Source organism: Lemur catta, chromosome 13 (genome assembly GCF_020740605.2).
Source record: "Lemur catta isolate mLemCat1 chromosome 13, mLemCat1.pri, whole genome shotgun sequence".
Classification (NCBI taxonomy): Eukaryota; Metazoa; Chordata; class Mammalia; order Primates; family Lemuridae; genus Lemur; species Lemur catta.
The window spans coordinates 14,279,585-14,303,345 of NC_059140.1; the positions used below are offsets into that span (position 1 = coordinate 14,279,585).

General features: G+C 36.0%; 1 protein-coding gene across 1 annotated transcript in view; it reads right to left on the reverse strand.

The window, feature by feature from the left end:
• MYO16 (myosin XVI) overlaps nt 1–23,761 on the reverse strand; it is a 476,542-nt gene that overhangs the window by 306,840 nt on the left and 145,941 nt on the right. The window contains exons 8-9 of the mRNA XM_045567153.1: nt 23,284–23,437; nt 6,524–6,674 (exon numbers count right to left, since the gene is read on the reverse strand). Of these exons, the coding sequence (XP_045423109.1) occupies nt 6,524–6,674; nt 23,284–23,437 (305 nt within the window). The remainder of the gene's footprint in view (nt 1–6,523; nt 6,675–23,283; nt 23,438–23,761) is intronic.

Below are 23,761 nucleotides of genomic sequence, written 5' to 3' on the forward strand. Positions count from 1 at the left end.
CAATGATGTCTTTGCCCTCAGAGTATTTATTTACATTCTACCAAGGGGAGAAACAAGGATACAAATAAGAAATTTTAAGTACAAACAGTCCGTGAAGGAAAAAACAGGATGCTCACAAAAGAGAAAAAATTCATTTTAGATTGGATGGTCCAAGAAGTCCTCTGTGAAGAGGTCATGTTGAAATTGAATTTAAGATAATTTAAAATGCCAGTCCTTTGGGATATGGGAGAAGATTATTCCAGAAAGAGAGAAGAATATGATCAGGAGGAGACTGGTGTGTTTGAGGCGCTGGAATCTGGCCGGGGTGGATGGACAGTGGGAGGAAACAGAAGATGATGTTGAAGGAGGTGATGAAGCTCTGTAGGGCGTGGGGAAATGCTGCTTAATTCCAGGAATTATGGAAAGTCATAAAGAGGTTTAAGCAGGGGAATGGCAAGGTCAGCTCCAGGTTGCTAAGGGGATACTCTGGCAGCTTGTGGAGGGGAAGGCTGGGAGGGTTGAGACCAGCTAGCAAGCTCTAGATAAGGTGGCCCAACAAAGGGGCTGAAGGAGAGGAAGAATGGGCTGGACTTTGATTTCTTTAAGAAAGAGGAGCTACCATATGCAACTGTGCACACTTGCTTTTTTAGTTGGAATTAATTTAGACAAGATTGAGGGTCTTATATAGATGGACAACTTTGCTCTATTCCAGGATCACAGACAGGAATGTTTGCCCTTGGATATAAAAGGAATCTGGAAGATAAGTACAGATGGGCAAGCATGTATTTTCTAGAAGTGAAAAGACCACTGGCAAAACTCCTTATGTAGAGAGGTACATGAGAAAGAACTTTCACCATCAATTTAGGGACCAATGTAGATAGCTTTTTCTTCTAATATCTTTGGAAGCACTTCCCCAAAGTACATGAACTTACACACACACATAGCCCAGAAAATTATGAGAGCATATATGTATATACAAAAAAATACATATATAATTCACACATGTACATACAATATGATAGAAGTTAATAATATAATTGCAATAACATTGAGTATTGCAAAAAGAAGGGAAAACTCTCTAGCAAGGTAGCATACATATTTAACTCCCCAAGCAATCATAAAAAGGAGAAAAATCAAGAGCAAGTTTTTATATTTTTCCTTCAGGAGTAATGATTTCGGCTAAGATAATGAAATTCCTCTTACAACCACAATGCTAACAATTTCAATGCAAATTTCTGTGTGCACATTTAGAAACACATGAATAGTACTAACAGAAGCTCTGCATTTGTTCCGACAAGCCTGAAAGAACTATCACAGACATCTCATTGGTATTCTTGTGGATTTTCATCTTCAGTGGCACAGCTGTCACATGAGTTAGAGAAAGTACTAGGCTGGCAGTAAAAATGTGAATACTCCCTAGTCTGTTTATAGTAACAAAATGTGATAAATACAGTGTTAGAGTAGATCAAGGAAAGAATTCCCTGCATTTGTCAGATCAGGATTCCAAAATGATCAGGCAGGAACCTTTGATAATCAATCTTAAGCAAGGTTATCAAAGGGATACACTTCTTATAAAGATTTCAAAAGCAGAATGACAGCTGATCAGTACAAAAAAAAAGTATGCCTGTGAATATTTTTATGTTATAGTTTCAGGCTGAATAGTGTATACTTATACTCCCAACAACTACCAGACAATTATAACACTAGTTCAAACAGGTATCAGATAAATACGTAAAAAAAAAGATTACATATTCTCTCTAGAACTGACCATAATGGCTTTTATTATATATATTTCCAACAGGAGAGCTCTAAAACACAAAATAGACATAATTCACAATAGAAGGTCAGGAAGAACTTAGGAGAAACATTTTGAGCAATGTTTTGAGATCCATGCGAATTTAAGTTTTGAAAATATCCTGACTTTGCTGATCCTTTGTCTCCCCTGTTTCTATGCTGCTTTGAGTATGGGGATTGTACTTTTTTGTCTTTTTAATAAATTTTTAAATTTTTTTATTTTTTATTTCAAAGTATTATGGGGGCACACATGTTTTAGATTACATGCGTCACTTTTGTAATGCTCGAGTCAGGGTTAAAAATGTGCCCAGCACCTAGACAGTGTTCATTGTACTCGTTAGGTAGGTTTTCACCCATCCTCTCTTCTTCCCTCTCTCCTGCTTGATTTCCCTTGAGATTTACTTCCCCTGATGAGCACATGTGTGCTCATCAGTTAGTTCCAATTTAATAATGAGTACAGGGAATTACTGCTTCGTCTGATTTTGTTTGTGTGTGTGTGTTTGTGATTTCTCTCTGGGAGATTAGTAATGTATATCCAGGGACTAGAAGCTTTATGAGCAACAGAGATGGTTTCACATCTCTGTGTGGGGATAGGGGAAAGGCAGTATAGGGGGAAAGAACCCAATATGTATTAACGAGCAGGAAAGAGTCAGTGAAAGAAAAAGAAAATGAGGTGTCTGGAAAGATCCTAACAGGACAGGGTGATAACGTGACAAGTACTTCACTGAGCTTCCAAAGCTTACACCCATGGCTATGCCTAGATAGCCTTGCAGTGGGGCTGCCCTCCTCTTGTTTTCCTGTTAGATGCTTCTTAAACAGTGAGATCTATCAGACCCTTTCACTTACTTCCCCTGTACTGGCTGAGGATGAACATGTTTGTATACACGCATGTTGGTGTTTCCATGGACTACGGGAAAAAAATGCTTGCCAGTCTTCAAAACCTGCTGTGTTGTTCCCAAAAGAGCACTAGATATGAAATGCAAGAAACCTCTAATCTAGGCAATTTGCTTAACTTTCTGGAGTTTAACTTTGGTCAGTTTAAAACTCAGTTTGAAACTTGCGTTTAAGTAGGGAAAATGGATAATAACTTGCTCACAGTGATATTTTGAGGATTAAGACAATGCAGGTGAAAGGAACTTTAAGCCTTGAAATGCTAACCCATATAAAGTATTATTTTATATCATTATTTTCTAAAATAACCTACATTTCTTTTGAAAGAAATAAAGCCCAACGGATGTGTAGAACAGAGTTACATGAATTAAGAACACATCCACGTGGTGAATAGAGAAGGCTTTATTAGGCTGGCAAAGCCTAATAAAATAGTCAGTCTGTAGAAATAATGACAATGAAATAATACCTATGTCTAATTGAGTTTGTATTCTGTTTTTAGTAATTATGTTATAACTTATGGCCTTCAGACACTGTCATCTTCATAACAGCCGTACAAGGTCAGCACTGTGTACCCATTTTACACATGAGGCTTTTAGTGAGGTCATGAAACTTCCAGAGTCACAGAACTCCTGAGATTTGCTGAGAACAAATCGCTCCATCCCTCCTTCCTCACTCCCAGGCTACCACACCTTCACCACATGAAATGAAGACTTGACTTGAATTTCAAGCTCCAACTAAATTTAAATAAATATTTTCTGAAAGGAAATAAGAGAGGAAGGAAAGAAAGTAAAAAGTTAGGAAACCAGGAGGGGAACGGGAGAAGAGGGCTGGGCCGGGAGAGATGGGAGGAGCAGTGAAACCAGGAGGGAAAGGGAAGAGAAGGAAGAATGTCTTGCACATTTTTAAGCAACTTAAGGAAGATTCTATGTTCTCAAACATTTTATACAAACAAACCTTAATTTCAGTGCTTCTTAGAAACTAAAAAAAATGGTTAAATCAAGACTTTAATATTCAATTACACAGTTATCTTTTGATAAGATCTACATTTTATTAAAAACTGGAAGGAGAGATGCTAAGTGGTTTTTATTTTAATTTTTTAAAAATTTTCTACATTATGTATTCCTCTTTAAAATGTTTATCAGAAATGTATTGCTTTGAAAAGTCTTTTCTAAAGCCTTCCTGTGAAATGTGAATGTGTTATCTGGTCAGGGAGTGATCTTCCCCTGGAAAGAATCATCTGGCACCTGGTACCCAAGAATGTCTGAGAGAGAATGATGCATACAGTGGGAGGTATTGGTGGGTGGCTATTAAATAGAAAATACATGAACATAAACTGGAAAGCAGCCATCTCCTCTTTGATAACACATAAATACAATATGGTTACAATTACTTTAAACATCTAGGATACAATTATAAAAAGCCTACAATGAAAACAGAAAAGTCGTTTATAAAGATTACACCTAACATTTTTATGTTGTGAATGCCCTCTTATATTTGAAGAATATTTTATGTTTTTTAGAAACATCTTGTTAAAATACCACATAAAAGCAATTGATACGCTAATCAGAAATTGATTTTACTCCACAGAAGGAAGAATTTCAGCTCCTTTATGAAAGGGTTGACCTCGTTTCCTATTCTTTAGTTAAATAAATAGCTTTTGTACTATTGCTAAACTCCAACACCTAGTGAACAGTTTCAAAGCAAATCAATAGAAATGTATAATCAATTCACAAGTAAACATTGACTATAAGTCATGCAACATCTATAATTACATTCAAAAGTTTTTTGAATGTTAGCAACTTTGAATAGTAGGAAATCAATTAACCTTAGAGTTTCCACACATTTCTATAATGAATTCAGAAAAAATACTTCAAAACAATGCCAATGAAAATAAAAAATTTAAAGTATCTCCAATTTATCTAAGAAATCTAATGAATACCAACAATATTCCCATTCTTAATTTTATAACAAATTAAAATTTGAAGAGAGTAACTTTGTAGGATTATAAATAGTGTTCAATAGTCAATAATACTTAATTCCTTTGATCACATACCTATTATGATAGAATCAAATGATGTAAAATCATCTCTAATCAAGAAAACAATGATTGAAAAAAATAAATCTTCCCCCCCCAAAGGAAATACATATAGGATACTATTTTGGCAAAGCTAAACTTTAAGTAGTAATAGGTTTATATCTTCATAACAAGAGAATGTGCACCATAATAAGTCTTAATTCAAACTGGCTATCTGTGGGAACAATTAGGAAACAGAAATCACCTATGGTTCCAACTGTGGAGAAATAACTCGGAAATTTTTTTTCCTCAACACTCACGGAAAACTAATTGGAGTCTTAAATATCTGTAATTAAAACAAAGAACAAGCTTTTAAATCACTAAATTTTGTGGGTATAAGCGTTAAAATGTCTGAGGGAAAGGGAGTTAAGACACTGGTGAATTAAACTCATTTTCCCTGGAAATTGAAAGTTTTGTCAGATGCTAACTTACACACATGGGGATAGGGATCAGAAACACTTGGAATGTTAATGGAAGATAATATGACCCTTGAGAAAGTTAAGAAATGTTTTGCTGTAAGTTTTACCTAACATTTAATTAGCCTGCTTTAGTTACTGCTATGAACTGAACTGTGTCCTCCCCAATTCATATGTTGAAACCCCAAGCCCCAGTGTGACTATATTCAGAGACGGGGGCCTATAAAAAGGTAATTTAGGTTAAACGAGGTCATAGGAGTGGGGCCCTGATTCAACAGGATTAATGAAAAGAGACTCTAGATAGTGTGTGCTCCCTCCCTTCCTCTCCCTGCCTTCCTCCCTCCCTTTCTTCCCCCACTTCCCCCAGGGAAGGGCCCAGCAGGGAGAAGGCAGCTCTACACTACAGGAAGGGAAGGGAGCCTTCAGCAAGAACCAAATCCACCCACACCTTGACCTTGGACTTCCCAGCCTCCATAACCCGGAAAAATACATTTCTGCTGTTTAAACTACCAGTCTGCTATGGCTGCTGGAGCAGTTGAATATACCAGCTAAAATTTAAAGGTACTTCAAATGTTTTGACTATCTCTTTTAGCTACTTTAAATAAGAAAAATTAATAAAATTAAATTTTAAAAACAGTGTCAAAAGAAAGCCTGGCTAAAATGTCTTTCAAAATATTCAAAATTAGATACAATGAAACAAGATATTTTCAAGGATGCAAATTACTCCACCATTTATAAAAACTAAATATATAAAAATCATTTCTTTCTGTGACAATGATAAAAAAATAATTTCTATAACTCTGAGTTTATCACCTCCCCAAATCCAAAGTAATTTCTCATGACTTGGGGATTGGGATGCACAAACAGTATACACACACATACACACACACACACACACACACACACACACACACAATATAACCACACGGACACACAGACAATGCGACACCACAGTTTATTTTAACGATAAATGACTCAGTAACTGGTTTTCCCTCCTCCTTGCTTGTAAAATATTTGGATAGTTGAAAGAAACCAAAAAATACACACTGTATAATAACCAAAATAGTGACAAATGACTCAACTGGAAATATTCAGGAAGTAACACACTGGCTGAGTTTACATTCCTGGTATATTAGACCAACACTGTAAAATTCAAATAGTTGTAAAGCACAAGAGCAATTATGTTTGTTAATAATTGGTATAATTCCCTACTTATTTATGGAAACCATAACCAAAATATTAATCCATGCCTTCATTATTTTTTCTTGGAATGGCAGTGAGTGGATATTTGTTTTTAAAATATGTTGGATTTTAAAACATTGCTTTATATGAAAAGATACTAGTAGACATGCAGTGAAGGTGCGATTACCTGCTCAGGTTTGGTGGAGCCATTCATTGTGATGTTTTCAGGGGTGCTGTCCTGAGACGGTTGTTTACATAGACCTTTTGTTGCATCTTTGAACATAATGTCTTTTTCCAACAAACTGTCTTGCTTGGCAATTGGTAACACCAGGGGACTGCTACAGGAAAAAAAAATCAATACTACAATTATTCTTTTTCTAACATTGTTGTATCACTCAAAAATTACCACTACAGGATAGCTGGACTATAGATGGTTATTTTATTCAGATAAGAAATACTTTCTATAAACTGTAGGAAAAAATATTAATGGGAGTTCTGCAAACTTTTTTTATTATTGCCAAATTTCATTCATTTTCATTTTTAAAAGAAAAAAACATGTTTACTTGAACTCCAGAAGAAAATGTTTACAAATGGTATATCTGACTGTAATAGACAAATCAATAAGCAATTTGAAAGCTAAGGTTGAAATGCATGACTGAACAAGGCAAGATATTTCAATGTGAAAATGGACTGCAAACAAGTGAGGAAAGATATAATGGTATAATTGTTAAAATATTATTCATTTTGAATTTAAAATATAGAATCATCGGCAAAATTTCAAGTTGGCAATGAAATAATAATTTGAGAACTAGGAAAAAGACATGTTTAAAGACTGCAGTGTTACAAGCAGAATAAATTATGTTACTTCAGTGTAGTTCAAGCCAGTCCAAAGAATAAAACAAAAGCTATTTCATTTTTTGTTCTTTTATAGATCTCCTTGTCAAAATAAAGCCATTATTTTGTAATGTTCGTAAAAAAATCAACACAAAGTAAGTGTTAAATTTGTAATTGTAATATTAAAATTTAAAAATGCATCTTCCTAAATGTTACCATACAAGCAGAAATGCATACATATTTAATCAGGTACAATATATGTTAACATAATTATTTCATATAGTCCACAATAGTAGCTGTGATTCTAAATAAAGCTAAATGCACTTTTTTTGGCCTATTTTAAACTTCAGGTTTATTGAAGTCTAATTTGTATACAGTAAAATTCACCCTTTGTTGTTTAGTGCAATGAGATTTATAGTTGTGTAACCAAAATAACCACCAATATGTAGAATTATTTTCACCTTCAAAAGTCCCTTTTTGTCCTTTGGAATCAAGTATTATTAGGTGTGTTAGTGCCTTCCCACACTGTGGTTTTAATTTGAATTTAATTTTTTATTAAAATACTTAATTGTTAAGAAAAATATATTTAAGGTGTACAATGTGGTAATTTGATACATATTGAGTAAAGTTTATATTAGTTCACACATCCATCACCACAATGCCGCACATTTTATTTCCAGAACTCGTTCATCTAATAAATGAAAGTCTGGGCTCTTTGACCAACATCTTCCCTTTTCCTCCACCCTCTAGTCCCTGACAACCACCCTTCCAGGTTCATCCATGCTGCCACAAATGGTGGGAGCTCCTTCCTTTTTGAACTGAAAAATATCCCACTGTATGTATGCACTACAATTTCTTTCTTCATCCATCTGCTGATGGACACTTAGATTGTGCCCACAGCTGGGCTGTGAGTTATGCTGAAATGAATGTGGGAGTGCAGGTATCTCTTTGAGATCCTGATTTCATTTCCTTTGAATGAAATACCTAGAAGTGAGATTGCTGGATCGTATGGAAGTTCTGTTTTTAATTTTTTGAGGAACCTCCCTGCTGTTTTCCATAATGGCTGTACCTACTTACATTCTCACCAATAGTGCACAAGGCTCCCTTTCCTCCATACTCTCATCAGTACTTGGGATCTCTTGCCTTTTTGAAAATAGTCAACCTTTCAGGTGTGAGGTGGTATCTTATTGTGGTTTCCATTTGCATTTCTCTGATGAGTAGTGGTGTTGAGCACCTGTTTCATATACCTGTTGAGCATTAGTATGTCTTCTTTGGAAAAATACCTATTCAGGTCCTTTTCCCGTTTTTAAAAATTAGGTTATTTGTTTTATGACATGGAGTTGTGTGAACTCCTTATATGTTTTGGATATTTACCATTTGTCATATATATGATATATTAATATATTTGCAATTATTTTCTACTATTTCACATGTTGTGCTTTCATTTTGGTGATTATTTCCTTTGCCACACAGAACTCGTTTAGTTTGATGTAATTGACTTGTTTATTTCTTCTTCTGTTGTCTATGCTGTTGGTGTCATACCAAAAAAAAAAAAAATATATCATTGCCAAGACCAATGTTAAGAAACTTCTTCCCTGCCTTCTTCTAAGAATTTTATAGTTTCAGATCTTACATTTAAGTTTCATCCATTTCAAGTTAATTTTTCTACCTGGTGTAAGACAAGGATCCAATTCCATGCCTCTGAACATGGATATCCAGTTTCCCCAGCACCATTTATGGAAGTTTCTTTCCTTTACCCATTGTTTTTTCTTGGCATTCACCCAACATATAATCTTGTAACCTTGCCAAAGATTAGTTGACAACATATGCTTGGGTTTACTTCTGGAATCTGCATTCCGTTCCATTGGTCTGTATGTCTGTTTACATGCCAGTGCATCCTGTTTGATTATTATAGCTTTGTAATATGGTTTGAAATCAGGGATGCGATACCTCCAGCTTTGTTCTTTCTCAAAATGGCTTTAGCAATTTGGGGCCTTTGTAATTCCACACAATGTTTCTCTTTGGTAAAGTGTGAGTTCAAATCTTTTGACCATTTTTTTATTGGGTTCTTTGTTGTCAGATTACTGAGTTTATATATTCTGGGTACAAGTCCTTCATGAGATATGTGCTTGACAAATAGTTTCTCCCACTCTTATCTCTGTACTTTCATTTTCATAACAGTGGTTCAGAGAAAAGTTTTTTTTCTCTTACGGTTTGAGCTTCTTGTGTCTTATCTAAGAATTCTGTTTTTAACCCAAGATCAACAAAAATTTCTCCTAAATTTTATTCTAGAAATTTTATGGTTTTATGCTTTACATTTATGTCTATGACCCATTGTGAGTAGCTTTTTTTATATGGTGCTATATTTGAGTCAAGGCTCACTATTTTCTCATACGGTTGTCCAAATGCTTCAGCATCATTTTTGAAAAGAAATGTCTTTCCCCATCCAATTACCTGGACATCTGTGTTAAAAATCAATTGACCATATATGTGTGGGTTTATTTTATAACTTTCCAGTGTGTTTCATTGACATAATTGTCCATTTTTAAACCTATACTACACTGTCTTGATTAAAGTATCTCCTCTGAAAGCCTTGAAATTAGCTCATATGAGTCATCTAACTTTGTTTTCTTTTTAAAAATTGTTTTGGCAATTAGAGATCCTTAGCATTTTCATATCAAGTTTATAATCTATTTGTCAATTCTTATAAGAATGCCTGTTGGGATTTTGGTTAGCATTGCATTCAACTGATAAATAAATGTGGGGATAATTAAAATGCTAACAGTGGCAAATTTTTTCATTCATAAGGACAGTATATTTCTTTTGATCTGTGTCAATTTCTCTCATCAGTACTTTGTAGCTTCTGGAATTAAAATGTTCCAACTAATTGTTAGATGTAGTCCAGTTTTATGCCTTATGAATGTATTTTTAAATTCCAATTTCCAATTATTGATTGTTAATATATAGACATGCACATGACTTTGTATACTAACCTTGATAGAGGAGGAAGAACGTAATTTGAAGGGCTTCTCTCAGGAACCTCAAAGTCTCATTGTTTTACTTCCCATCTCTATGCCCTGCCTTCCAACTGTACTACAGAATCAAGGAAAGCAGGAATGAAAAGAGACTAGCAGATGTGTTCATAGGACCAGACCTGACAGAAAGGCAGGAATAGCTGAGGAACAAGTTTACATAAATGTGAGATCAGTCTTACTTCCTTTGAACTCTAGATGATGACATTTTACAGTGTTTTAGTTGATGAAGGTATATGTAGGTAGGCAAGGGAACAGGGGAACATATATTAATGAGAGGTACCATAGTGTGGTATGGCCGTAATGTGCATACATTTTCAAGTCAGAAAAACTACAAAGTTTGATGCCTATTCTACCACTTTGGGCAAGTTATACAGATATTATGTAAAACTAATACATAACAGAATGGTGGTGAAGGATTACTAACATAATGCCCACAAAAGGCTTAGCACCATGACTATGGTCACAACAGGGAATAAAATCAGCTGTTGTTATTTAATGTGCCCAGAACAGTCACATTTCTGGGATTTTACCCTACTTATAAGTGAACAGGTTAGCTTGTTACTATTTCATGGTTAGTTGCAGATGACAAGAGACTCCTGGATTAGAGATAAAGGACTTTATTATTTCTGGCAAATACAGAGCTTTATGTTTGTACCAGTTCTCCTTTCCCTCCTGCCCCATGTGGTGATGAGGAGGAGGTAGGAAAGAGGGCAACACAGTTGGAAGTTAACGGATGCCTAACACCAGAGAGAGTTGTGTTACAGGAGAGAAAGCCAGCCAAGTGTCAAGCACCGTTTGAGCAAGCAGCAAACATTATATCGAGGAACAAATACATCAGCCCCCCTCCCTTTTGGAGTGAGTGCTGTGGTTTCCATGGACTACTTAGTTGCCTATTTAACTAATTGCATATGCCTTGCAATCTAACAAAGTGAGCAATGATATGGAGATGTTCAGAGCCCATGGCAGACTGTCCTTCTCAAGAGTATAGTTATTAATTAAAAAAAATTATTATACAAAGGGAAAGCTTATAATGCTTATATAAATTCATATCCAGATCTGCTTGAATATTGCTGTGGCTTGAATATATGTCCCCTCCAAAACTCATGTTGAAATTTAATCCCCAAGGTGTCAGTGTTGAGAGACGGGGCCTTTGGGAGGTGACTGTGTCATGAGGGCTCCTCCCTCTTGAAGAGAATGATCCATTCATGCATTAATGGATTAATGGGTTAATAGATTAATGGGTTAACATAGGAGTGGGACAGGTGACTTTACAAGAAGAGGAAGTGAGAGGGGCACACTCAGCCCCTCACCATGGATGTCCTGACTGCATCAGGACTCTGCAGAGACTCCACCAGATGCGTACCATCAACCTTCTACTGCCCAGACTACAGAACTGTAAGAAATAAATTTCATTTCTTATAAATTACCCAGTTTCAGTCATTCTGTTACAAACAACAGAAAATGGACTAAGACAAATAGCATCAAATGATAAGCCACTATCACTTCCAAAGAGGCCTTATGTCTTCTACAAGCAAGTTTGGAAAAATGCCTGTCAGCTGTAAGTTCATTCATCACTTACAGAGTTCCTAAGAATATGTTCTATGCTTCTTCAACATGAAAGCCCTTCAAATATTTTTAAATATTTTGATTTCCCTATATTTTCTATAATTTGAGTGAACCACCAGCAAAATGTCTTAATAATTATATGGCATTTAGCATGCAACAGGCTCTGTTCTAAGCACTACACATGTATTAACTTTTTCATTTTAACAACAACATTACAAGGTATGCACTATTTTATTCCTGTTTTGTAGATGAGTTAACTGAGGGCCAGAGAAGGGAAAAACTTGCTATGGACATAGAGAAGCACCACTGAAGCCGGGGTTTGGATCTGTCATGTTTAAGCTCCAGGGTCTGTGTGCTTAACTACCAGATCACAGTGCCAGTGTCTAAAAGTCCACTCCCACGCCTATAAAAGTATTTTCTTTTCTTATTTTTCTTCATATATCAATAATCTCTTCTTTTCTGCTTTGTCAGAAAGTTTTAAAAAACTAAAGAGAGAGTTTGCATATACCAAATCTTTTAAGTATAATGTGCTTAATAAAGCAGTAATCAGATTGTTTAAGGTAGAAATTAGAAATAGTCCATGAAATACAGAAAATCAACAATTATAAAATATTGCTAAAAGAAAGAGTGAGTTTAGTAAAACAGCTAAAATACTCTGTCCTTCTGAAATCTAGTTCCAGTATTAATAGCAGGCTCCAGTAGAGCTACAATTGGAAAAAAGATTGGTATAGGATTGCCAAGACATCATTCTAAATCAGATTTTACCTCATGTTGGCTACCACCTGACCTAAGGCCTTTCAAATACCTGGGTTACAACTTTACCTTTGTAAAATGCAGGAGGGTCAAGCAGATAACATCTAAGTGTATATTGAGTCCTACATTTCTATGATGCAAATAAATAATCTCTGTTCATATAATTTTTCACCTATATCTTTAAAAGTTAATCATGAATTCACTGAATTATATCATAGATTATATAATATAGCATCTATTACTAACAATAATCACAAGTAGATAGTTATTAATATTCTCTTATTCATACAGGAAAAAATGACTCTAAATCATACAATTGGTTTGCAAGGTAACATATTAATCAGCCATGCACATGTTTTGTACAAGAAAAGTGTAAAACATGCACCTAGGCTGATAGCATACAATAATATTTTAAATTTTTGTAGTATAATTTTTCTTTACATTTCTACTCTTCTTATAAAACATTTTCTGTCTACAATCATTGTGATTAACAATACCATTCATACAAGTTAACTTCAATATATTTATCTTTCACTGACCACCCATTTGTAGAATTTATGGAAACATATTAAAATATTATTTTTAAAAAGGAATAATTTTTAAAGTAATCATTGGTATTTATCTTGATACTCAATAAATATTTATTAAGCATGGCAACATAGTTACAAGATTATTTTTTTTGAATCAGATGTGATTATGTGTAGAGAACAAGACTTAATAAAAAAAAGGAAACATATAAAGGAGAGAAAGAAATATGCCAAGTTAATAGTAGTTTCATCAGAAACCTCAACTAATGACCAAAAGGCAACATTCCCCTCAGCTCAACTAAACTTTGGACAGGCTTCTCCCTAATTCTAGGCCTCTGACCAACCCCTTCTTAGAGCCCTGACTTTAGAAAACTTTCTGTTGTAATTTTTTTCTCTGCCCCTTTGAGATGCACATCTTCTCCTAGCCTCTTGTCAGTTTTATAGCCCAGGGATGTCTTTCCCAATGAGCTGGGAATCATGCTTTTGAAATGTAAACTTGCAGGGAGATAGCCCCATACCTCCCAGTTTCCATGGAGGGCAGGAGCCTATCTTTGGTACGGGTATAATCAGCAAACACACAGGGCTTAATCTCTTTGTCCAACCTCCTCCCTAATATCCTACAGAACTTTTCCACAGTTCACCCCAGCACTCAGAAACGCTCCCAGGATGGTTGAGTTCAATCTCTCTCCCCTATTGGAATAGTCTTTTATAAAGTCTTTCTTTCCTGTATAACTTCTCTGGTGCAATTTTTCTTGGAGGCTAATGAGTGATTTTTTTCATGCTTCTATATGTTTTTCTGCACTTTCCAAATCTTCCTCAATAAGCAAGCCTTATTTTGATTATACAAAATAAATTATAAGTAATAGAAATTTATCAGTGAGAAACAGAAAAAATAGTATTGAAATCATATATTTTATAAAAAGGAGGCTTTTGTTAATGCAGATTCTATTAACATTTTTTTTTTAAAGAAATAGGTATCATCCAAGAATAGTTTAGGTTAATACAGGAGAGGCAGATTTAACTCTGACTGTGAGAAAAATTAGATGGGAATATACCAGCGGACAAGCAATTTCTGAACTCTAATGGGTTTATTCCAGATTTACTTATTTTGATAAATATAAAAGTCATTTCATGCAGAGCAAGTGTGCCTATAGGAAGTAGGAATTTATTTCTGAAAATGGAAAAGGAACCTAATAAATTGAACTAAGAAAGGCGCAATTATTGCCCATTATAACTAATGCAATTTTAGAAAATCATAGAGATGAAAGAAAAGTGACTATATTGAAATATATTAGGCCAACACAATGATAACAAATAATATTTAACAAAAACAAATGTGAAGATATGGAATATATGACTCAGTTATTTTGGTATTTAAAGTAATGGACTGAATAGATAGTTCTCAATGTTAATCCTAGGAAACATAGCTACATGAATTATTTCCTAGAGGAAATTCAATTAATCTTTTTGGTTTTTTTGTTTCTATAAAATAAGACAATGATCCAAAGATTAATGTTAAATGAAACAGTTCCTAGAGAGATTTGAATTATTGCTATATATTAAGCCTTCCAAAAATTACTTGAGTTTTCATAAGAATTTGTTTTTTATAATTTAAAAATCATTTTGGTAAAATACTACTTGTGTCTAAACAGCAAATAAAACTTTCGGTGTGTCACATGGCTGAATTGGAGTTTATATTGTTTATAAGACATCTTATATTCATTTCAACAGCTCTCAACAGATATCTGCAAAGAGATTTTAAAAATGGTTCAGTTAAAGGAAAAAAGTCTTTAAATTTAATCTAGTAGCTTTATGCATATATGAAAGGAGTTTCTGAAAGTCTCAAGAGTTACATTTGCCAGGAAGGAGTCACTAAATGTGTCATTCTGTCCTCATCCACCATAGCATTTCCCTCTGTGCACTCCTGAACTATAGAATTGCTTTCTAAGTGGAAATTCCTAGGGAACAGATTGACAGGTTTATCAAAACTTTGTAACTATATTGTTAAGAATTTTAGCAATGCAGCCATGATATTGATTAGCAAACAGGTTTGATATATTATAGATTTATTACTAAGTGAGAGAGCTTTGTATGTATCAATGAGGTATTAGATGTAAAAGTCACGTGTAATCTAAAAGGCAATATACAAATATGAATTACTGTTGCTGAAATAACTGTTCACTAATATTCTTTAATATATTAATGTAAAATGAAACCACACAAGAAATTTCATGCCAGAGTTCTCTGATTCTACAAAAGTAGAAGATAAGTTGTCAACTGGGACTTTTAAACTGAAAGAAGGCTTTATTAAGAATTATAATATGTGTATGTTTCTTACATAACAAGAAAGTCAGAAATATGCAGCCCAGGAATGGTAACCCTGTTAAGAAGGTCTTCCTCTTCTGGGATTTTGATTTGTCCTAGCTTCCTATTCTGTTATTCTTAGCAAGTTGCTTTCATCCTTTGGTTGCAAAATCACTTGGCATCTTTAGGCAACACCGTTGTGTACCAGACAGGAAGGTAATAGAACAACCCACAAAACAATGCTAATTGGATACATCTGTCCTCTTTAAGCAAAAGAACAACTTTCCTAAAACCCCTATCTTGTTACACTTGCTGGACTTAGGAAGCCAAAATGAAATCTTTACGCATAGATTCATACTAAATAATTGTTTTTTGTTGCAAATTCAAATTTGCTGCATGTCCTGCATTTTAACCGGCAACTCTAGACAGTGGACTTCTGCGAAGAGTTCTGTGGTCAGGACAGTAGCTGGTATGATCTGAAAGTTTGTGTGTTCTCAAAAACTCACATGTTGGAACCTAATTTCCACAGTGATAGGATTAGAACTAGGGCCTTTGGCAGGTGATTAGGTCATGAGGGTGGAGCTTTCAAGAATGAAATTTAGTCCCTTATAAAAGAGGCCCCAGAGGGCTGCCTTGCCCTTCCAGCAAGCGAAGACACAAGTGAAGTCAACATCCACGAAGAAGGGGCCCTTGCTGGACACCAAATCTGCCAGTGCCTTGGCCATGGACTTTCCAGCCCCCAGAACCGTGAGCAACAAATGTTTGTTGTTTACAAGCCACCCAGTTTATGGTATTTTGTTATAGCAGCCAAACGGACTGAGACAGTGGCACATGGCCAATTCCTACTTCAGAGAATCTGAGCCACTGGGTATTTTTAATGGCTCACTCTCCTGTAGTGACTACAATGGCGGTCTTATTAATAAAGATAAAGGAGAAATTGGATAGTCTGTAATTCACAAGTATGATAGCCACACAATGCAAAAGGAGTATTTGAACATGATTTCCAAGGAAAGACAATCAAACTAGGCAGAGTATTCTCTTTTAGCTGAGCTGTTCCAAGAAACCATGGAATTCTGCTTGGTTAAGGGCCCCTGTTAAATACAGGGCTTTGCTTTTCTGAGAGGCATTTGCAAGTTTGGGTCCAGAATAAAAGACTCTGAACAAAAGAGAAGCTTACAGAATCTCCAGTGCACTCTCTCCTGTGCATTCTACCAAGCAGTGCTGGACCTCAACACTAAAACACTGCTGAGTGGAGTTTGCAATGATACCATTTTGAAGGGCTTCTGCCTACGTGTGCTCACTCCTGGCCAACTCCCATTCTGCAGGAGAGAAAGCCTACAGCCTCAGCTCCACACTGAGGAATTAAAAAGGCTCTGTAGTGGAGAGATGACTATAAAACCACTTATTTGACATCTTAGAGGTCTGGGTTAAGCTGAAAGTCGTCAACACTGCACTGGGTCCAGCATTCCCCAAACCTACATAATAGCAGAGGCAAGGAATAGAAATTGGATTCTTTTAGATCTTGCAATGGTGACTGCGGCAGGCTTGTCAGGCCTCAGTTACCCAAGCAGGAGAAGGTGCCAAGACCACAGTGCACCAAATCCTCATGCCTCTGTTATCAACATCTGATATAAGTAGTGGCTAGTGCACCACCTGCCTTTCTTCTGGGGTTCATGCTCATTACTGCTGCACCAATATAGAAGTTTTATATTTGCTTCATCATTTCAGTCTCTGTTCTCTGAAAATTGATCGCTTCAGATCAACACTAATTGATTAAACTTTGAGAACAATCCACAATTAAAACCGCCTTATATGGTGTTTCTTTGCATTAATCTAAGAGAACCAGCTGGGCCAAGACAAACAGCAATGGGCTTATTGAGCATCCCGAGGCCCAACTGCGAAGCCTGGTGTTTTGGCTAATCAATGAAGTTTGAAGGTACAACTAAAATTGCTTTCTTTAAATGAAGGCTTCACTCCAAATCCTACTCTTTCTTGAAGGAGGAAAAACATCTCTAAAAACACAATTTCCCTTTTTAATGATACACACCAAATATTTTGAAATAGAGTTGTATTACATGAAGCTAATATCAATGTTGCTTGCTTCGGATCACTAGAAATTCATTTATTAGACAGTAGTAATAAAATCCAATATACAAACACGATGGAAGTACTTTGTATGTTTGTATCACTCTGCTTATTTTTACAAACCCCTTTGGGCGACATGCTCATAAAATTTCGACTGCGCACCACCAGCCGCAGCCTCCCTGACTACACCTGCAGCACGCAAGCTTCCAAACGACTCTGCAGACTGTAGGGTGAGGGCTTTGTGTTGGGCTTTGTGTCAGGTGATACAATTTTACTCCAAATGATGACTGAAGCTGTGCTGGTTTTGAAAATGCTCAGGTCATTCAAAGTCAGTAGTAAATTTAAAAGAACAACTTCCATGCAGGAATAACAAGAGATGCCAGGGTTTAATGAGAAGTGGCAAGGAAATGAGTGCTGTAGAGCAATTGTACCTGAGGGAGATAGAGTAAAAGTGCATTTTTCAGTATTGCTTATCCAAGGGTCCTTGTATAAATTACAAGGAAACATTTCCGTAAGGAATGTCCTCAGGTGTAGTGTTTAGGCAACAGTTAAAGCCTTTCTGTAATTTTTTTCTAAATCTACAGGGCAAGATTTTGTGCACCATAAGGCTAGGGAGATGCCAAGACAATCTTCCTTAGCCCATTCCACTCCCACCCTAGGTTGGAGTTCATGAACACAGCCCACAGGATTGGGTTCTGAGTGCAGCCACCCCTTGCTAGCTATGCGTTTAGGTTTCCCACACACCTGGGATTCGGTGTCTCCAAAAATGAAACGTGGATAATTATGTCTATCCATCCTATGTCATGGAGTTTAAATGAAAAATGATGGAAATGAATATTAACATTGCTATGGATATGCAAATCATATGTATTTCCAATTGAGGGACAGAGACCTCAAAGAAACCCTTACTAAATAGCCACAAGTTGGCTGTTTTTTGAATGAATGCAAGTCAAGTCTGTTTTCTAAATTGTGACACTTTTAAGACCTTCCACAAAATCTGTTCTAAGCCTATTGTGAGTCGTATGTGTTTACTAAAGTCAAGAAGGGCACATAGCATAACGTAACGTTTCCTGCAAAATCTCCCTGGGGCATTTCTCTTCCCCGATAGCCACTTTGCTGAAGCTACCCTGCGATCCACTCTAGGCAGCCTCAGCCCGGCTCAGTTCTGCCTCGTCCCGATCTTTCCACATCCCCCACAGAGCAGCGTCTTCGCTCTATCCCCAGTGACAGGTGACTCAGAAACCCTAGAGACTCAGCCCCCAAGCAACCTACTCAGAGGATTCACCCAACCAAAGCTGATCTTTCCTGACATTGGATTTTCCTCCCAGCTGTTTAGAAAATAAGATTTTTCTCCATATGTTTCTAATCAATTTAAAAGCGCCAACTGAAAGACCTACCGCTAGTTCTGTCTCAGCTTTTAGACAGAGGCCTTTCTTCTTTAGATGATTCTGCTGACAGTTCACAGATACATGAAGAGCACCCTTTTTGTCACTTCTCAAGCACCAAAGTAGTATTTACAATGAGGCAGATATTGTTCTGAGAGCTTTATAAATATTGATTCAGTTATCAAGAACAACCTCCCATATAGCTATCATTATTGCCATCAGCTAAACCTGATGCACCGTAGTGCAATTCTGATGCCAACCACCCAGAGTACGCTGAGAGTCCTCAACTAGACTGCCCCCATTTCAGATGCCAGTCACAAGCTTGGGGGTCCCCAGGCCACCCACATTTCTGACCAACTAGCTACAAATTCTAGGGCACCCACAACCTCCTTCAGGTTTGATATTAATAATTTACTAGAATGACTGACAAAACTCTGGAAAAGTGCTATGCTTACTATTACAGTTTTATTATAACGGATACAAATCAGGACTGACAAATAGACACATAGAACAAGGTCTGAGAGGGTCCCAAATGTAGAGCTCCTGTGTCCTCTCCCCAAGGAACCAGGACATGTCAAGCCCCCAGTCCACTGATGTGTCCACTAATCAGGAACTTCCAGTGGGTTCTGAGGTCCAGAGGTGTTATGGGGGTTTCATGGCATATGAATGGTTGATTCAATCTTCAGTCACATGTTTGAACTCAAGCTCCAGACCCCTTCCCTTCTTGGAGGTTGGGCTGGTTCAAAGCCCCAAACCTTTAATCACATTGTTGGCCTTTCTGGCATGACCAGACACCACCCTGAGCCATCTCGCCTAATTAGCATAAACTGAGGTGTGATCCAAGGGGCTCACAAATAACAACACACTCCTCTCACCTGGGAAAGTCCAAGGATACAGACTCTTCCTCCAAGGAACCGGGGACAAAACCCAGCCAAATCTTTTATTATACACACAACGCCTACATTTTTCACTTGAGTAAAAATGTCACGAGGAGGTTGACTGAATTCCTCAGGTTCACAGAGCCAGTAAATGTCAGGGTCTGGATCGGAACTAGGACAGTGTGGCTCTGGAGTGTCTGTCCTTAGCAACACACCACAGGGCCTTGCCAGTAACACTCTGGGAGGGAGTTTACACACTCAGAGTGAGCAAGGTCAAAGGATTCCACAGATAACTCGATAGACAGAAAATTATGGCCCCAGGCCGTTCCACGTTGACTTGCAGCTCTAGCCAAAAAGCAGCTGGCCAGGACATTGTATTGCAGAGGAAACTTGATGCTCATCATCTCGGTGGTATGGAAATTTCTTCCTGATTACATACGGTCTCCCCAAGTTATCATATTCAACCCTTATCCTAAGTTGGCTGGAAGTAAATACGCCATTCAGTTGACGATGTTCCACACTAAAAGCTGACCACAGCAGTGAGACTCAGATCATCAATTTCCTCTTTACAGCCATATGAAAATATTTAGAGTTACAAATAAAAATGACCACCTCACTGAGACAATGGGGGAGTAACGTGTGTGACATCTGTCAAGTTCCTGAGGCTCCAGGCCCTAGACAGGTATTTCTAAAATGGTCACAGCAAGTAACAGGACATATTTCCAGGTGGTGTTTCGATTACTAAGTGAAATTATCCATGTAAACCACTTTGCGCAAGTCCCAACACCTGGTAACCACCAACCAAATATCAGCTCCTAAAATTGTTTTTGTTATTATTACTACTAATAACTAAAACCCCACAATTTTTCAGTGAACTACACTCCACTCAGGCATTCTGCAAAATTTCTGTGGATTTTATCTCAAGGGCTCCATGAAACAGAAAATGAGGAGCACGGGTTGGCACAAATGAAAACTTCTCAGCAATGAAAGCCCTGGGAGAGCATTTCCACATTCAGATACCAAAGGGTATAGTCAGCAGCGGCGAGTGGAGGCACCCAGTCAGAAGGAAAGAAAGACAATGGAAAGAAAATAGCAGTCAAGTATGGAAATGGTTGTTGCAAGCTTTGAGAATGGATGCCCAAAAGTATTTGCCTTTATAGATACAGAATGTCACAATTGGAAGGATCTTTGAGGTTAAATCTAACCTGTGCATTTTTTGACATGAATTTGAAGGTCAGGTAACACATGGAGACCTTAAGAATGTTGACTGAATTGAAGACATCTTAGAAAACATGGAATATGGGATAATCCAATAACACAGGAATTTCTAGTTCATTAAATATTTAAAGATAGGCAGTTGACACTGACAATGGGGCACAGTGGAAGTGATGTCCATGTCCTTACTGAATCGTGATCTACTGCACAGAATGCTGGCAGAACAGACATGAGTTGGTGGTGCAACAGAAATTCGACATGTATGCTGAGATCATAGAAAGAATGAACGATTCCATTTTCTGCATATATTGAGATGGTCGTATGATTTTGTTCTTTATTCTCTTAATATGATGTATCCTGTTGTTTGATTGTTATATGTTCAATCAACCTTGTTTCTTGTCATAAATTTCACTATGCCCTATCATACAATTCTTTTTATCTGTGGCTGGACTTGGTTTGCTATTATGGAGGTGTTTTACACCTATATTTCTAAGGGTATTATAGTTTTCTTTGTTTTTCCTGATGTTTTTATTTGATTTTTGTATCTTGGTAATTCTGACCTAACAGAATAGTCAAGAACAGCTTCCTCTTCTGTTTTTGAAAGAGTTTGTGATGAGTTGGTGTTAATTCTTTAAAGGGTTTGGAAGAGTTCAGCCTTGAAGTCATCTGAGTATAAGCCTTTCTTTGTGAGGTTTTTGATAACTAATTCAATCTCTTTACTTGCTATAGGTTTATTGCAAGTTCTGTTTTTTTTTCTTTGAGTCAGTTTTATTTATTTGTATTTTTCTTGTAATTTGTCAGTTACATCTAGGTTATCTAATATTTTGTCATATGATTGTTCATAACATACCCTTTTAATTTTTTTTTCTGTAAATTCAGGAGTTATATCCCTCTTTCATTTCTGATTTTGGTGAAAGAATGTTCCATGTGCACTAAAGAAGAATATGTATTGGAAGAAGTGCTCTAAATATGTCTGTTTGGTCTAGTTGATTTATCGTTTTGTTTAAGTCTTCTTTCACCTAGTTGTTCTACTCACTTTTGAAAGTTGGGCATCAAAGTCTCCAACTATTTAACCTGAAATATTAGCTATAAGGCAAAGCTTTTTCCAGTAACCACAGAAGTATCTCTGAAGACATATACAATAATCCATGATTAACTATATACAAATGCATAGAGATTGTTCTAGAGGGGTTATATTCTAATAGTTAGATCTTCATACATTCACTTTTTGTTCATTTTCATCAATAGTTCTATGATTTAAAAAACTTTTATATTATACTGATAACCCTTTGTAAACTTTTCCATGTTTCTCTTCCTCTTTTTAATGCATATTTAAGTAGAAGGGTTTTAAAGGTAACATGCTATAAGATGTTCAATCTCTTTTTTACTAGTTTTACAGATACCATAAATTTTGCATAATATTATTGCATTGTGTATGCAGTTTCTTTTTGGATTGCTGTTAATGAAGACATTTAAAATGATCTGAAGGATTTTGAAACTAGGTCCCGAAACTGTGCAATGTTTTTCATTTCTTTAGATACTCATAGCCCACTTCTACCTGACTATGTTTACTATCTGTTTTTTTTAAATATATATATAGCCAGCACCAAGGTCAGTAGAGTCTGAATAAATATTTCTAAATGAATGAATATGTATGCATATCTAAGTTAACATTTATCATTAACACATGTATGTACATATACACACTGTAAGTATGCTGGAAAAGTGAAACTGCAAACATAATCATAGTTTTATGAGTTAAATGAACATTTCTTCCTTATTAAATATAACATTAATTAGAATGTGAGTTACTATTAGTCATTCTTATGAGTTACACTTTGTATCACCTTTTCAGACCTTGAAAATGATGGCAATGTTCCATCCCAACATTGGTTGTTTTCAAGCAACAGGAAAGTTGCTTTTTAGGAGATATTCCACATAATAAGTAATTATTTGTTTTATACTTAGGAGAGAAAAAAATGCATATCTATATTTTCTACTTTGGGAAAGTTATCCATTATGACTGTCACTGGAAACTTCACAATCAGTTCAGCTAAAATCTAGAAATGTGTTTAAAATATTATTTGGTCTCATAGTACCTGAAATTGATCTAATAACTGCAGTAATAACATTTAAAAAAGTCAGAGGGCCTTTATAGAATTCTACTAAACTCATAATTGTCAACAAGTATTTTTGGTAAATATATTGATAAACAATTTCAATTTTTCTAACTCTTTTAGTTGAGAGACAGACTCAATATTGGCTGTAAAATGACCAGCAACTAGAAAGGATGGCAAATGAGAATAATTAACTTTTCAATGAGCAATGTCCTGCTACTTTATCATTCCAGAATGAAGGCACTTACAGCTTACTGGAAAGTCTTGGAAGGTCGTGAATGATCTCTTCATATGGCTCCTCTTGTGCTAAGGTAGGAACAGATAAAGGTTCTTTCATTTTTTCTTCCCAGGCAATCTCAGCTTTCAGCAGCATTTCCTCAATAAAGTCAGATGCAGCAATATCTATAAGAAAAAATAAGAAAATCAGAAAAAAGTGAATGGCAATAGATACAGAAATCTATTTACTTTCAGTAATTCTGATATGCCTAAAATGCTAAAACTTATCAACAAATGAAGCAAACCAAAATAATTAAAAGTTTATGGTAGGGATAAAATTTGCAGTACTGCCATTTAAAATGACTATTTTGTTTCACATCAGTGACATATTTAATTATAAATGAAATAAAAAATATAAAAATAATATTCACTGGATGGTGATGTGTAAAATAAAAAATTGTTGAGAGGCTAAGCATGAAAGAACTTAATCATTCTCAATAAAACTCTTCC